This window comes from Lactuca saligna, chromosome 4 (genome assembly GCF_052625555.1).
Source record: "Lactuca saligna cultivar CGN05327 chromosome 4, ASM5262555v1, whole genome shotgun sequence".
NCBI lineage: Eukaryota > Viridiplantae > Streptophyta > Magnoliopsida > Asterales > Asteraceae > Lactuca > Lactuca saligna.
Window position 1 is genome coordinate 55170590 of NC_136420.1, and position 16569 is coordinate 55187158.

Consider the following 16569-nt stretch of genomic DNA (forward strand, 5'->3'; position numbering starts at 1 on the left):
TATTAGTAAACTATTTCATGAATCGATTAAATAATGTTAGTGCCTTAGTTTTCTCAAAGCAAAATATGTCTTTGCCTTATGTTTCATTTACTTATATTAGTAAACTATGCATGTATCGTCTAAGCACATATGTCTTTAGTTAGCACGAAAAGTTAAGTCAATTTAATTTCTCTACATATTTGTAAGCAACATCATAAGCGATTCTTCAAAAGCTCTTCAGATTGTAGAAAGTCTCATGATTTTTTTTTAGATGCAATAGATAATAATTCTGGTTTCGATGGTGTTTTGTTGGATTTATCAAAAATCAATTATGGCAAAAACTAATCCCTATTCTAATAAATGAATAGTTTTAATCTCTATTTGACATGTGTCACTCTAATACAATTCTTCATTAATATCATGCCTCATGTTAAAGAGATATATTAGGCAACCCTTCAAAATTCAAATTTACTTTTTCTAATTATATTTTAAATTTGAAGTTATAATAACTTTAAATTTTGATATATTTTATAATTAATAATTTATTTAAAGTAATTGATAAATAATTTATGAATTTTTACTGTGAAAATTTATTTATTAGTTAGATAAATAGAGTGAGGTAGGAGGGTATATTTGTCATTTTAATTCACAGACGGAAAGGAACGAAAGAAATACAGGGTACCTTCCCTTCCCCCCAAACGAGCAATTAAAATTCCTTTTCTTTTATTTCTGGCGGGAGCTCCATTTTCATTCACCAATAACAATCGCACTCTAATTTTCTGTCTCGGATACACGAGTTCTTCAAGAAATGCCGCCGAGGAAGAAAGCCGCCTCCGTCACCGGAGGGTCGAAGAAATCAAATCAAGTTCAACACCAATCCTCTGAAAAACCCTCCAAATTTGGCATCCAACATTTCTTCGAACGCCACACTCAAAACTCTCTATCTCAAAACCCACAAAAACAGCAACCCACCATCGCAAAAGTATCATCAGTTGATGTCGGGCCGGATCCAGTAAGACTAAACGAACCGGTTGCCAGTACTGCTGCTGCTGGTAGTTCAGATTCCGGGATAAACCCTAGAAATGATTTGGGTTCGGGGGATGCCGATAAAGAAGGTAACAAAAACGCTTCTCAAAGTACACCTATTGAAGAGCTTATATCGGTTGTTAGGAGTGATGCTAGTGGAAATCAGTTGGAGGTTTCACCCGAGTTCTGCAAATCTGTTTCTCGCAAACGAATAAAATTTTCCCCTGGGATGGTAAGATTCTAGTAACTCTGCTCTTCAACTCAACACCCTTTGCAAGATTTGCATAGAAGTCTTTCACTTCCATTTTTTTGGGCATTGCAATACCCTCTTTACAGACATTTACAATTTTTATTGTTCATTAACCACATTCAGATATGGATCCTTTTTGGTCCTGTATGAACAAATAACATTATGAGTGTAGCCTTTTATTGTACAATTCCCCCATCGTTTAGCTTGGCACCTGTTTCATTGCATTTCTTCTGCTAAAAAAATTAAGATATATTCAACTCTTTGAAATAAAGGAACTTAAGAATTGGATTTGTTGCTTTGCAATCTTTTGTAGACATCTACATAGATAAAATTTACAAAAAAACATGCATTTGGGGTTGTGATGGGAATGAGCAGTAACATTGATTATGCGGGAAAAAATATATTCCTCTTTTACTTTTTTACTTAGGGGCTGTTTGTTTTTTGTGTGAAGATCTGCGCAACCACTTTCTACGCGCAGACATATGCCCTCGCAGATTGTTTGTTTTTTGGAAGTGCGCAGATCAGAAAACGTCTGCGCGAGGTCTTCCTGGCGCAGACATGGGCCACTGTCTTCAAAGGTCTTCAGACCTCATTTTAACCTTAAAAAAAAAAAAAAAACATGGCCACCGTGCAGTTTTTTTTTTTTTTCTTTCATTTTTTTGTTAAAAATACATTTTTAATGTTTATAACATGAAATTAAGTTTAAAAATTCAATTTATTTTAACGGCCCGCAGACGTTAAAAACAAACAGTCTTCTTATTGCAGACTGCGGACATTTGGTCCACCTCTTCTGCCGCAGAGGCTTGCAGATGTGGTCCGTAGACTGCAGACATTTTGACTTCAAAAAAACAAACAGCACCTTAGTATGTTTTCTTGAATATAACTTGAGATGTGACATGTTTTCTTTGTATTGTCTCATATTATGACAGTTGATAGACCAAAGCCAGGATGATGGAGGTGATGAGGTCACATGGAGGATTTCACCAGTAAATGAGCGACTTCATGCATTAACAAAGAATTTAGTGGATGTGCGAAAAGTATTAGGAGAATCTTCAAGGTTCAACATCATGAAATTCAAACAAAGTTCTGATAACAAGGCATGTGAAATGTTTCTTTAGTGATGACACTTAACTTTTACTAAATTTCAGCCACTTTCTGACATTTCCAAATGTTTGAAATGCAGTTATCTCCTTGCTCAGCAGTCAAGCTAGAAAGGTTTCTTTCTTCTCCTCCTTTGAAAGGGGCTGAAAATTCATTGAAGTTCATAAAAGGGATAAATTTGGAAAAACGTAACCTTGAGCAAGATTTGATTTCATATGGTAGCAATGAGAAAGCAATTGATAAGCATAATGTGGACTTTAGGAGCCCTTTTAAGACTCCACCATCATGCCACGATAAGGTTATCTATCTCTTTTCTTTTTCATGATTCCCTCTCTTCTATTCTTTTACAGTTTTATTCCTTGGCTAATTTTCATGAATGAAATACAGAATGCTGATAGTGTTGATACTAATGGAGAATCAACTCAGTTGGGTTCAAAGCAACACAAAAAGGTTCTACTTTTATCTTTAAGCAACCCTGTTTAAACCAATTGTAATATGGTATTAATATAGTACTCATGTGCTGTTTGTTTCTTTAGGCATTGCTAGAACTTCTAGATCAAGTAGAAGATGTAATATGTGTTGAAGATCAAGTATGCACAGACACCAAAACTTCAATAAAATCATATCAAAATAAACACAATAATCGAATACATGTGGAAAGAACAACAATGGGTTCAACAGAAAAGGTCAAGATAGAGCCTTCTAATGTCTATTTTCTTGTCTTTGAGGTATGCTTCACAGTTTTATCTACTTATTATTTATGTTACAATAATAGAAGCCACAGGTGAGATCTATTATGCTGCATCATTCTGTATTTTAGGTATCAGAGAAACAGTTTGTTGGATCAAATGGCTCTCAGTGCTCTTCAAAGGTTTGATTCTAAAATATATCTTTTTGTAAATTTGTAATCCATTGTATTATAAATCTGTTATAATATATTAATATGTTGTTATTCTCAGGTTTTAAGGCTGCTGAATGAGCAATGTGGAGAAGAACGGTCTGTTTGTTTGTCAGATGAGTGGTATAAATCTTATTCTTTGAACATAAAATAGGAAATTTGTTGTCTTTTTTTGATTTTTGAATTCGGGTTTTGGATAAATATTTGATATATACTTTTTTACAGGTTTTATAGTGTGATAGCACCTGGAGATACTGTGCATGTTATTGGTGAATTCAATGATGAGGGAAAATGTGATGTGAATCATGACAAAGGGTATTTAATTGTTCACCCTGATATATTAGTGTCTGGAACTCGGGTAATTTTTATCATTTTCATTACATGATTTATATTTTATATCTTATCTTATTAATCATATTTTACTTCATTATATCTTATCTACCAATAATTGCCATGGTGGCAGGTAGCTGGTAGTTTCAGCTGTCCACGTCGCACTGTTCTTGATGAAAGATTAAAGAGCAATGAACAGTCAGCTGCAGCACTTCTTGGCACCTTACTTCATCAACTATTTCAGGTCTTTATAACTTATAACCTCCATTACTTGAAACTGAAATTCCCATTTTGTTTTCATTGCATTTGTGTTTTTAGCTGAATGGAACTTCATTTTTGTGATAGGCTGGACTTGTTAAAGAAAATCCAACCAAAGTGTTCCTTGAGGAGTATGCAAGAATCTTGCTTCAGAAGAATTACGAGAGTTTGTATGCTTGTGGAGGTGAATATCCATTAAAATTCACTGGAATTAGTTTATTCAGAAGTGTCAACTTTGTAAACTGAACTTCAATTTTACTGGTGATTACAGTATATGAAGGTGATGTTCACAAGACCATGATTGAGGCAATCCCAAAGTTATTAAATTGGATCTTACTCTTTCGCGATTCACAGGTGCTAAAAATTTTAGTTTTGATTTTGTGTTCCGTGTTATGAAATAAGAGCCTTCTTTAATTTATACATTTTGTACTCATATATTGATGCTATAAACTTGTGTAGGGCCCTATGAATCCTAATGTTGATTTTGGCTCTAGTGATGGAGTTAAGAAGGTGAAAATAACTGAGGTAGGTATCTCCTGCAGTCTCATTTGTTTTGTGAATAACTACATTTGTTTATGCATAAGTTGAGATTCAATTGCTTAACCATAGCTGCATTGATTAGGTTAACAAGTTCTTTAAATGCATTTCTTCTGTATTCAGGTTGTTGATATTGAGGAAATGGCATGGGCTCCAAAATACGGGTTGAAAGGAGTCATAGATGCATCTATGCGTGTAAAAGTTACTTCAAAAAGTAATGAAACCAGTGATTTCATCATGCCTCTAGAGTTCAAAACTGGAAAAGCAACAAATGGACATGTATTTTTCATCAAGATTCTTTATAAAATACCTTACACCATTTCTGTTGTATCACTTCATTTCTACCTTGTTATAATGCAGGCAGCCATGGAACATAGTGCTCAAGTCATGTTGTACACTCTCCTCATGTCTGAAAGGTGTTCTATATTTATATTATAACAAAATTAGTAATTCTTAACTCTGTGAATTTCTTATATGTTCTTCTTGTTTACTTCCTTTCAGGTACAAAAAGAATATAGATCATGGTCTACTATACTATCTCCACACAGATCAAACACAGGTAAAAAAAAAATCACATAAAATGTTTCTTATATTTTGTACCCAAAATGTTTCTCAATTTATTTACTTTTGTAAAGGGAATTTCGGTTAAAAGATCTGACTTAGTGGGGCTAATTATGAGGCGTAATGAACTTGCAAGTGATATTTTGAAAGCATCAATGGTGCAACAGCTTCCACCAATGTTGCAGGTTTTTAGTTATCCATTATCCTATCAATTTAAAATTATGTGAGGCTTTAGTTTTTAACTAAATAAATGGTTTATATGTTTCAGGTCCCAAACATGTGCAAAAGTTGCAGACACCTTAATGCTTGTACAGTCTACCATAAGGTACAGTGTGCTAACATACACCTTACATTTTCTTCACCATTAGCTCAAAATAGTTACAAATTTGAAGTTTCTTAAACAAGTTGTGTTTATATTTTGAAGGCAAACAATGGAAGTGTTGAGGGAAGTGGATTAGGTGATGTTTACACTTCACTTGTGAGTCATTTGACATCTGCTCATTGTATCTTTCTTAAGAAATGGGAAAGGTTGATTGATTTAGAAGCAAATGAACTGGAGGTATAAAATATAAATACAAACAGTTCCTAATTTTATATATTTTTTTTTCTTGTTTGAATATGTTTTCCTGTTTTTTTATATTTTTGTTATCTCCAGGTTGTGAAGAAAGATATGTGGGGCTCACAAAGTTTGAAAAGTCAACATTCAAGTACATGTCTACCCTCCATTGTTCTTGACACTTCAGATCAAATTCCACTGAAAAACTTCACTCAAGGAAACCGATTTGTTTATCGCTTTGTACGCCATGATGCGAATGATTCAAATCTTTCACCTTCAGGGAATGATTTGGAATGCTCTCTTAAAACCGGGGACTATGTGGTAATTTTATATAACTTTAGACCTCAATTGCTTCTTCCCTTTACAAATTATAATAAATTAATAACTTCATAATTACTTGTTCTTAGATCTTGAGCACTGATCCTGAACGTCTTGTGGTTGCAAGAGGTGTCATAATGGACATCACTCACACCAATGTCACTGTATGTCTGTTTATTTCAATACTTTTTTAGTTTCCTTTTACAAAAAATAATTTTTTTTTAAATGCACAAAACAGGCTTCTTTCTCAAAGCGCTTAAGGCTTCCAGGGAGTAGTCCTTCTAGAATCATCCATGATCTTTGTCAAGAGGTTTGGCGGATTGATAAAGATGAATTTACAGCATCATTTGCAACAATGAGGTTCTTAATTATTAATCTCAACTTGCTAACATAAAATGTCTATGTTATCTTATGAATCATGTAGTGTATAATTTTTTGACCTTGTATTGTTTGTCTTAAGGTTCAACCTCATTCAAATGTTTCTACAAGATGATAGGAGTTCACACCTTCGAAACATGATTGTTGACCTTCATGTGAGTATGAAAAATTCTTCAATTTTTATTTTTAGGTATTTAGATTCTCATGTATATTCTTTGTAGGCTCCTCGATATGATGGTGGTTGTATATTCAGTCAAGATCCTGCTGTATCATACATTTGGTCAGAGAAGACTTTGAATGATGATCAACGCAAAGCGATACTAAAGGTTAGGAATCCATCAATAGTTAACTTAGGTAGTATTTGGTTTGAAGGAATGGAATGGTTGATTCCATTGGAATGAAAGAAGCTGTTTGTTTAGTTATGAATTTTGTTTTTTGTAAATTTTCAGATACTTACTGCTAAGGATTATACACTTATCCTAGGAATGCCAGGCACAGGGAAGACTTCCACCATGGTTCATGCTGTGAAGGCATTGTTGATGAGAGGTGCCACAATTTTGCTCACTTCTTACACAAACTCAGCTGTTGATAATTTACTTATCAAATTAAAATCTCAGGTCTTTTCAAATCCTCAACCATTCTTCAACATTTATAAAACTGTTCAAAAACTGAACCTAAATCAACTACTACTTACAGGGCATTGATTTTATACGTATTGGTAGAGAAGAAGCTGTGCATGAGGAAATCCGTGGCCATTGCATCAATGGTTGGATTTACTTCAACATTTCAGAAAAAAAAAGAGTCTAACTTGTTTATCAGTTGAATTATATAAATTGAAATTATGTTGAACATTTTTACAGCTGGTGATATGCAAAGCACCAAAGATATTAAGGTGAGATTGGATGAAGCCAAAGTGGTTGCAGTTACATGCTTAGGGATTACTAGCCCTTTGCTTTGTGACAAGAAGTTTGATGTATGCATTATGGATGAAGCTGGACAGATTACACTTCCTGTATGTTGTTAATTGTTATATAACATTTTCTTTTTGTTATTTTCTTTAAGATTAATGGGATTTTTTTTGCTAGGTTTCATTGGGTCCTTTGATGTTTGCAGCAATGTTTGTACTAGTGGGAGATCATTATCAATTGCCCCCACTTGTTCAGGTACTTATTTTTTATTTTAGATTAAATTACATTTTTGGTCACTAAGTATACCTGATTTTACAATTTTGATCCCAAACTTTTTTTCTATTGCAATGTTGGTTTGTTCCTCATTGGAGGTTTTTGCAATGTTTTTTGGTTCCTGTTCCAAGTAAAATGACTATTTTGTGTATAGCCGATTTTTTGAAATTATGGTCCCAAAATACAGTCATTTTCTTGGAACAAGGACCGAAATTGAAAAAAACTGTTATGATCAGGGACCAAAAATGTAATTTACTCATATAGGATATAACCAAGGGATTTTGTATTCCAGAGTACTGAAGCTAGGGAAAATGGAATGGGTGTAAGTCTCTTTTGCAGACTTTCAGAAGCACATCCCCAAGCCATTTCAGCTTTGCAAAGCCAGGTGTGGTGTTATATTATATTAACTTTATTTTATAGCTTAAAATGATATTTAATTTTTATGTTATTTGATAAATGTATTTGTAATTGCAGTATCGTATGTGTGCACCCATTATGGAGCTATCCAATGCTTTGATATATGGTGATAGGTTACGTTGTGGTTCTCCTGATGTAGCAAATGCAAAACTTGAGTATACAACTTCTACATCTTCTTCTTCTTCTTCTTCATGGCTTAAGAAGGTAGTAAAAAAAATAAAAAATGCACTTTTATTTCTTCCTAAATCCTACCCTATTACAGCATTATAATTGGGTCGAGTTTTCAAAGTACAATGTTGTTGATACAAAGAAATTAAAGTACAATTCTTACACTTTCATTATTTTTATTTTAGATCTTTGTTTCAAATAACACCATATAGCTTTGAACTTATTGGAGTATTAATTTTCAGGTTTTGGATCCAGTCAGACAAGTAGTATTCATTAATACAGGTTTTTATAGATAGTCATATTCCCATAATTCTTCTTTTTGTTAATTCTTATATTACACGCTCTGCTTACAAATACTTGTTCATGTTCACAGATCTTTTGCCTGCTTTAGAGGTTAAAGAATTCAAGACAGTAAATAATCCACTTGAAGCATACATAATCACAGAGGTATAAATACAATGCAAATATGCGTCACAACAAAAATTAATTAAACAAATCTTGTGAATCACAGTCAATGTCATTTTTGCAGATAACTGTGAAATTGACTTGTCAAGGCATTAAGGGGGAAGATATTGGTGTTATAACTCCTTACAACTCTCAGGCCAATCTCATTAAACAGTATCTTCCAAAATCAGTGGAGATACATACCATTGACAAATACCAGGTAACAAACACATTTTTATATAATAATCTTTTTGGCATCTACTTAGAAGAAAGTCTCTTGATTTGTAATTGTATTTCCCATAATGTAGGGAAGGGATAAAGATTGCATATTGGTGTCATTTGTAAGGTCAAGCAATAATCCAAAGAATTGCAAATCTTCACTACTTGGGGATTGGCACAGGATCAATGTGGCCCTTACACGTGCCAAGGTTAGCAATCTACTTTAATTCTTGACACTTGATACTATTTTGTGCATAATTTTGTCTTTTGTTTTTAAAGATAAAAGTGTGTATAATTTTAATGGTTTTTTATTTATTTGGGTGGCAGAAAAAGCTGATTATGGTTGGGTCATATAGAACACTGTCGTATGTTCCAATACTGAAGCTTTTGATGGAGAAAGTAGAAGAATCTTCTTCCTCTTCCTCTTCCTCTTCCTCTTCCTCTTCCATGTTGAATGTAAATAAAATGGACATTGATATAAATATTAACAACCAAATAGGAGAGCCACAGCTCAAGAGGTGCTCCCAGTTAAGGTGACTGTAGATTATTATTATTATTATTATTATTAATTTGTATTTTGCACCCATTAATTACACTTGCACTTGTTTGTACAATGGAAACTGGTTAATACAAAATAAATTATCGAGAATATGATGAAAACATTAAATTGTTTTTGATCAAATCGGATTTTAGTGCCATGTCTTGAAATTATTCATGAAGGAATCATTGCAGTTAGACTCTCTAAGATTTATAGCAATACTTATAGCAAGAAACATAAACAAACCGGGTATTCAGAGTGTATGGAAATTAATTTCCTTGAAATCAATCAATCACATTTGACAATTTTGGTTTTTTTGATGATTAATAAATGAAAAAACTGATTTAAAATTCACTATTAGTGGCAACAAACCGAAGTAACAATCCAATCACTCAAATTACCAAAACACAATAAACTAAATACTTCATAAATAAGCACTATCACATACCCCTTAAACTTGTGAACCATATAAATCATGTGTGATCTCTAACTTTTCCTTCTCATCTTTATTGTGTGTTTATTATAAGAAAACCCTAACAAAACTTGCATGTTATATCAATGAATTTAAATGAAGTGACCATCCTCTCCATGAAAATAGTATAGCTACTACGTGTAAGAGGGCACCAAGTATCTTGGAAATAATTAGGGTTGTTGTATCATGTTTATTAAAAGAAAACTAATACCGATGAAAAGTATGATGTGCATGTGTGTACTTAAATTAACCGAAGAGTACAAGGAAACAAATAGTTCCAAGGGAAGTCAAATAGGCTTTTCTTGAATAGAGAAAAGTTTATAAGCAACTAGCAAGACACTACAAGGGTGTGCATAAGCAAGTTACATCGACACATAAACGACCTCTAAGGGGCTACAAAAACTAAAAAATTTACATCTATTTTTTGACCAGGTTAACTTCAATTTTTGACATACCATTTACTAATTTGCCAAGGTGGTAGCTTCACATCCATCATGCACACATGCTAAAACATCTCTATAATCCCTTGAGATTGTAAAATTATCATAAACCAAACCATCTCTACTCTTCTTATATTCAAATAGGAGTGAAGAGTGGTTAAACGCTGTTAGTTTCACAAATCCCCAATCGTGATCTTTATACAAACTCCAATACGTATTAATCTCTGTAAAATCCGACAAATGCCCCCCTCCTCCACCAACAACAACATGGATTGTTCCTCTCACAGTTCCAGAATAATGAGACGTTTCCAAGTTTACACATTGATTCTACACCAAAACCAATAAGTTAGTAACATTTTTCTTGATTTTTAAAACACATAGGGGCTGTTTGATAACCTCTGAATCAGTCATCAAAATTGAGAAACCCTCGATTCTCTAAACTAATAAGAGGTTGGAATCATTCAACACTAAATGGTTCAGTTTTATCAAGCAATAGTTATTACCTGGTAAATAGGACAAGTTCTTTCATAATTATGAACATGTCCATATAATGCAATGTCCACCTTGTATTTCTGCCATAACTTCTGCAAGTTTGCACGTCCCATGGGCTCTTCAAAGGCACCCGCATTGGCTAACCAATTGTTGGAAGAATAGCCAAGAACACGGTGAGCAGCAAAAATCAGCCATGGTTGTTTTTGCCTGTCAACTGATGCAAAACATTTCTCCAACCATGCATACTGTTCTGAACCCTCTCTCCAATCATGCTCTGAATCAGCTATACAAAAGTGAAACATCCCATAATCCGTTGAGTACCTGTAAACATGATAAAATATCAACAACAGTCTTTAAAAATTAAGAACTTAATCGGTTAAGACGATATTTTTACCAAAATTTAGCTCTGTTATCTGCTGGAACATAGTACATGGTCTGGGCAGGTACGCCACATTCCCCACCTGAATCATGTGTGTCATAGAAAGATCCCGAATTGGGAAAATCACGTTCGTGGTTCCCACTGTGTAATAAAAGTGATTTTGTCATTTTATTATTTGTTTGGAAATTAGAAAAAGCAGTTAGAAAATAGAAATCCATCCGAACCTCGCAATCATGTATGGCTTTATTGATGAAATGGGTTCGATTTGTGCTATGAACTGATCCCATTGTGAAAGAAATCCATTTGCATATGATAAATCTCCTATATGGAAAACTATATCATAGTTGTCAAGGTCATTGACTAATTCATCTGTAGTAACAAGTGATCCTGGCTGATAAGTGGCATACTCATTTGATCCATCACGTTCTGCCTAATAGAACATAAACTTCAACTTTAGTTGTGATTATGATATTGTGATATTGAATGATTTTTTAAGTGCTAATAATACCTTTCCCATGTCTCCAAATATAATAACACGTTGTAATGAATCTTGTCCTGGATATGGAGATGATTTGAATGTATATGTTTTACTCCAAATAATCGATCCGTTTAAAAGCATATGCCCCATTCTGTAATCGTATCTGAAAAAGTTGACCCAGTCACAAATTTTTATTTTTTGTTTTCTTTTGAGTGCTTAATAAGTGTCTGAATGTAAGTAAAGGTGGCACACATACATTGTGTTTGGCCACAATTCCTTTAAGGAACTAGTGTGGATAAAACCAGGAGCACGCCATCCAATCGTACGTGCAGGTGGACCTACATGGTAGTTAAAAAAACAAATGTAAATTTTGCAAATTTTAAGGTAAGATGGTCAACTAAGTAGCAATGCATACCACACATGCTGCCACGTGTAAAGGTCAATGTTCCTGCGGAAGAAAGTTGACTTTGACCCTTCCAACCCCACTCTACAACTGGAGTGGCTTCATCAATGTTGTATCCACTGGTCCAAGTTACTGTCATCTGTAACAACCATTAATCATAACACATTGTTTTTTGGCTTAATGAGCTTAATTGGTTAAGCACTTAATTTAGACAAAATTAATGAGGTCAATGGTTGTCTTTTTTATTTAATTTGGACAAAATAACTTACTGGGTTAAGCCAAAAAAACATCGCTTAATGTATTAAGACTAAGACACTAATGCTTCACATATTTCCATATCAAACTCCTCTCGCGTTAATATTGTTAAAATGTTTTGTGAGAATGTAAGGGTAAAATGGTCATTTAGTATTGTTAAGGCAAGAAAGAGGAAATATACCTCATCCCAAGTCTTTCCTTGGGCAAGACGAGGCCATAGAGGGGCCTTGGGGTTTGCAAATGATATGGGATCCGAAACAGCAACCAACTTTGGCTGTAATTAAGAAAATATAATTAATTTCATGCATGGATTGAAGAATTTATATAAAATTAATAATTTAGTGGAAAGAGTGACTTCACACACATTTTCCAATCCTCCTGTAAATAATGCAAATGCAAAATCTGCACGCTGATTTATAATCTGGAAGCTTAGTGATGCTTTTCCTGTTTGAATATAATCAAAAGTGGAGTGGTTTGCAAACTTATACTGTCACAAAAAAGCATATGTCATGTAAATTAAAAGATTACTTATTAACAAACAAATCGCCTTCAAGATTGGAAGTAATTAATTAATACCTTAATTGGGGCTGTACATATGAATGGAGTTTCAGAGGAACAATATTCTGATTCTGATGAGCTGTCACATTCAGAAAAATCATTAATGTTTAAACAAAATGATGTTAATGGGATTATAGGGGTTAAAAGATAGGATTACTTGAACTTTGCTGGAGAAAAAACTCCAACCCAGTCAGCTTGAGTTGCTTCAGGGTAATCCAATTCTACATTCACCCATTCAGTATCATCACCCTATCACCATATCAATTCCAAAAGTTACCCCAAAAAAGAAGGAAAAACAGGTGTTTGAAATTATGAAATCAAGATTCAATTCCTAACCTTCAATTATACAAACTTACAGAAATACATGCGGATAAATGTATAACAATTAACAAACTTACTTGGGTTTTTAATTTATACCTTAGCCCCAAGAAGGGTAGGGTTAACACGAACAGAAGCTGATGCATGGAGAGCAATAATGGCTTTGTGAAGGGCGATCTTGGCGAGTGGTTGTTCAGCAATGGGATTGGGAGCATGAAGTTGATGATCAAGACTACTGCTTACGAGACTAGAGTAAGAGGAAGCATCACAAATTCCATAAACAAAAGCATTTGAAACCAACAAGAAGAGCACAGTGAAGAGATTACTGATTGTTGGCATTTCGTCAAACACTTGTCATGCATACTCACTTTCTTGTCTATTTATAGCTGCGCTTCAAAGCAGGAGACTTTCCTGTTTATTTATAAAGATTAACCATATTTTAAGGCAAAGTTAATGATTCCGTTGAAAATTTTGGGTAGATGCCTTGATGGTTCTAGCTTTCATTGATGGAATTTGTGTTCTTTAGATAATAGTTTGTAATAGTATTTTAATAATAAAAATCAGAACACAATAACTGTCGTAATGATCAGACGATGAAGAAGAAAATGCACATCTAATGATTACAAAAAATATATATAAACCTTTACAAACCAAACACACCTACTCAAGAAGATTGGATTGTGTTGTCAAAGATCGTGAACCAAATTGTTAAAAGAACAAGATAAAGAAAATGTACTCCCCTTCATCCAAATTACAAAATTGTCAAAAAAGTTAGCTTATAGTTATTAGTTGTTCATAACATTACCATGCTACATGCTACATGCAATCAATTATTTTATCTTATAAAGGAGCACCCCATACTCTCACAAGATATGTATGAAGATTTTTTTATTTTATTTTAAATTACCCTCATTAATTATTTTTATGTCTTATATATGGTTTATTTATTTATTATTTATTTTTTTATTATTTTTTTTAAGAATGAGAATACAATAAAGGCAAATTGTTAGAAAAGTCCCAATATTTATGGAAAGTTACAATTTAGTTCCATTTTTTTTAAACGAAGAAGTCCTGAAAACTGACAAAAAATTGCAGTTTGACAATTTTTGAGCGGTTGAAACCAGTACCAAATTAATTTGAGACTATTTCGTAAACTAACCCAAAATATTGAGACTTTTCTATAAATAAAAAATATTAGGATTTTTTTTACAAACACATCCATTATTATTATTATTATTATTGTTGTTGTTGTTGTTGTTGTTGTTGTTTTTGTTGTTGTTATTTTTAAAAATATGAATAAGAATACTAATTTTTGAGCTTGTTATTATTAATACTGTTAATAAAACATATAAATGCATTTAAATGAAAAAAATAATGACATTATTTAAGGGTGGAGGTGGAGGAGATGGTGATTCTTTTAGCACTAAAATCATGAATTTCTGTTTTTAATATTTTTACTTTGTATATGGTCATTTCACATTTGTTATTATTGTTTTCAATTCAGAATATTAAAACTTAACAATCTAAATGAACTTGCATATTTGTAAAATTGTTTATAAATAATGATTTCTCATTTTGTATGTAAAATTGTTTAAGGTAAAATGATTACTTTCCAAATCCAACAGATTCACTACAAACATCTACATAGATAGGTAACTCATATCAAAATTCAAAAATATTAATTACAATATATTGTTTAATAAAAAGTAATAAGACATGTTTTTTGGATTAATACTTTTGAATTTTGATTAATACTTTTAAATTATTCCTATTACTTTTTATTAAACAAGATATTGTAATTAATACTTTTGAATTTTGATATGTGCTACCTATGTGGATGTTTGTAGTGGACCTGTTGGATTTGGAAAATAATCATTCTACCTTAAACAATTATATATATATATATATATATATATATATATATATATATATATATAATGATAAATCCTTATACCTTAAACTATTTATAAATAATTTTACAAATATGCAACTTCTTTTAAATTGTTAAGTATTAATATTATGAATTGAAAACAATGATAACAAATATGAAATAATCATATACAAAGTAAAAATACACAAGCAGACATTCATGATTTTAAATGCTAAAAAGATCATCATCTCATCCACTTCCATCCTTAAATAATGTCATTAATGTTATTTTTTCATTTAAAATGCATTTATATGTATTATTAACAATATTAATAATACAAGTTCAAAAAACAATATTCTTATTTATAGTTTTAATAATAATAACAATAATAATAATAATAATAATAATAATAATAACAACAATAATAATGGTTTTGTTTGCAGAAAAGTCATAATATTTTTGTTTACAGAAAAATCTTAATATTTTGGTTAGTTAATGAAATAGTCTCAAATTAATTTGGTAACGGTTTCAACCGGTAAAAAATGGTTAAACTGCAAATTTTTGTCAGTTTTCATGATTTTTTCGTTAAAAAAAAATATTGGGACTAAAGTGTAACTTTTCCGAAAATATTAGAACTTTTCTTGAGATTTCTGTACACTAAAATTAAACGACTTAGATAAGGTCATTTTATCGGTTTGGACCAATAGTTAAACATAAACCAAAACTTAAAAATTATTTTGAGAGAAAATAGATTGAACTTATAATTTTGTATATTACATAGACCATTCTGGTAATCTATTCTAAAATGAAAAACTACTTGACATATGGTAAAATATAAGTATACATATTAGTTTTTTATTCAAAAATTATTATAATTTATCAGCCAAAAAACATGTTAAACCTTCATTTGGAATCCAGATGTACAAATATTAAGCATAACGAGGCCAAAATTTTGGATAGACGTACTCTGCGTCTCTATCTCTCTATAAGAATTTAAACAAGGCCAACAATATTTGATTCATCGGTGTCATGGTAAGCTCAAATTCAATTTGATAGTTCGATAATATTCAAGACATGTGAAAATATATATTTTCATATCAAGATTTGAAAATCTATATTTTCGCAGGTATCAACCTGTTAAAACCTTTCAAGGCCTGCATAAACTCACCACCCAGGGCCGGTCCATAGGATTTTCATGCCTCGGGCGAGAAGGCTTAATCATGCCCATATAATCAAATCAAACCCATATAAAACATCATAAATAAAGAAAAGATTAGAGAAGCTTCTATTTCACACACAGTTTATAAGAATTGGATGGAAATGGAATTCAATTCATGTTAGTACACTGTTTCAACATAAAATTACATTTAACTGAATTCCTATGAAAATTTAGAAAACACTTGAAAAAAAAAAAATACTAAAATACATTTCTAATCTTGTACTTAGAACTTCACAAAAAAAAATCTTTAATACTTGAAAAACTTTTGTTCAAAACTTGTTGTTTTCTTTCTCACTCTTCTGGTTGCTACTTGCCTGGCACTGGAAAAAAAATATTGTTCAAATCTGAAATTTTTGGCTCTAATCCAAAAATAAGAAGTTTTGCTCTTTGGTTTGTTGAAGAAATGAAAAATGTTCCATGTCCTGAACAGAAAATAAAACAATTAAAGTAAAGATCTTTGAAGTATTTACTCATCTAAAAGCCTTAAAACATTAGAATGTGTAAACCATGTTTAATTCTATTTGTT

General features: G+C 32.0%; 2 protein-coding genes across 3 annotated transcripts; one reads left to right on the plus strand and one right to left on the minus strand.

Annotated features, from left to right (window-relative positions):
- The first annotated feature begins 693 nt into the window (after positions 1–693).
- On the plus strand, positions 694–9235 carry EMB2411 (DNA replication helicase). The gene is made up of 34 exons (XM_078990151.1): positions 694–1237; positions 2185–2352; positions 2439–2654; positions 2744–2806; positions 2893–3084; positions 3177–3227; positions 3316–3377; positions 3480–3612; positions 3718–3828; positions 3930–4026; positions 4114–4196; positions 4302–4367; positions 4503–4658; positions 4740–4795; positions 4881–4938; positions 5015–5125; positions 5209–5265; positions 5365–5499; positions 5596–5817; positions 5904–5978; positions 6053–6174; positions 6275–6347; positions 6414–6518; positions 6642–6809; positions 6889–6958; positions 7053–7204; positions 7278–7355; positions 7666–7758; positions 7848–7994; positions 8201–8240; positions 8332–8405; positions 8488–8622; positions 8711–8830; positions 8949–9235. Exons 1-34 carry the CDS (start codon positions 788–790, stop codon positions 9156–9158), a joined length of 4149 nt encoding a protein of 1382 aa, XP_078846277.1. The 5' UTR covers positions 694–787; the 3' UTR covers positions 9159–9235.
- A 556-nt stretch (positions 9236–9791) lies between these two features.
- On the minus strand, positions 9792–13748 carry LOC145041906 (nucleotide pyrophosphatase/phosphodiesterase-like). Of its 2 annotated transcripts, XM_078990153.1 has the most exons (13): positions 13615–13748; positions 13054–13365; positions 12794–12885; positions 12655–12715; positions 12443–12565; positions 12260–12352; positions 11836–11962; positions 11677–11758; positions 11451–11583; positions 11167–11372; positions 10958–11083; positions 10575–10884; positions 9792–10398 (listed from the first exon to the last, which is right to left on the minus strand). In XM_078990153.1, exons 2-13 carry the CDS (start codon positions 13291–13293, stop codon positions 10093–10095), a joined length of 1899 nt encoding a protein of 632 aa, XP_078846279.1. In that variant the 5' UTR covers positions 13294–13365; positions 13615–13748; the 3' UTR covers positions 9792–10092. The 2 variants fall into 2 exon arrangements, with proteins under 2 accessions (XP_078846279.1, XP_078846278.1); XM_078990152.1 differs by having other exon boundaries at positions 13054–13748.
- Between the last annotated feature and the right edge of the window lie 2821 nt (positions 13749–16569).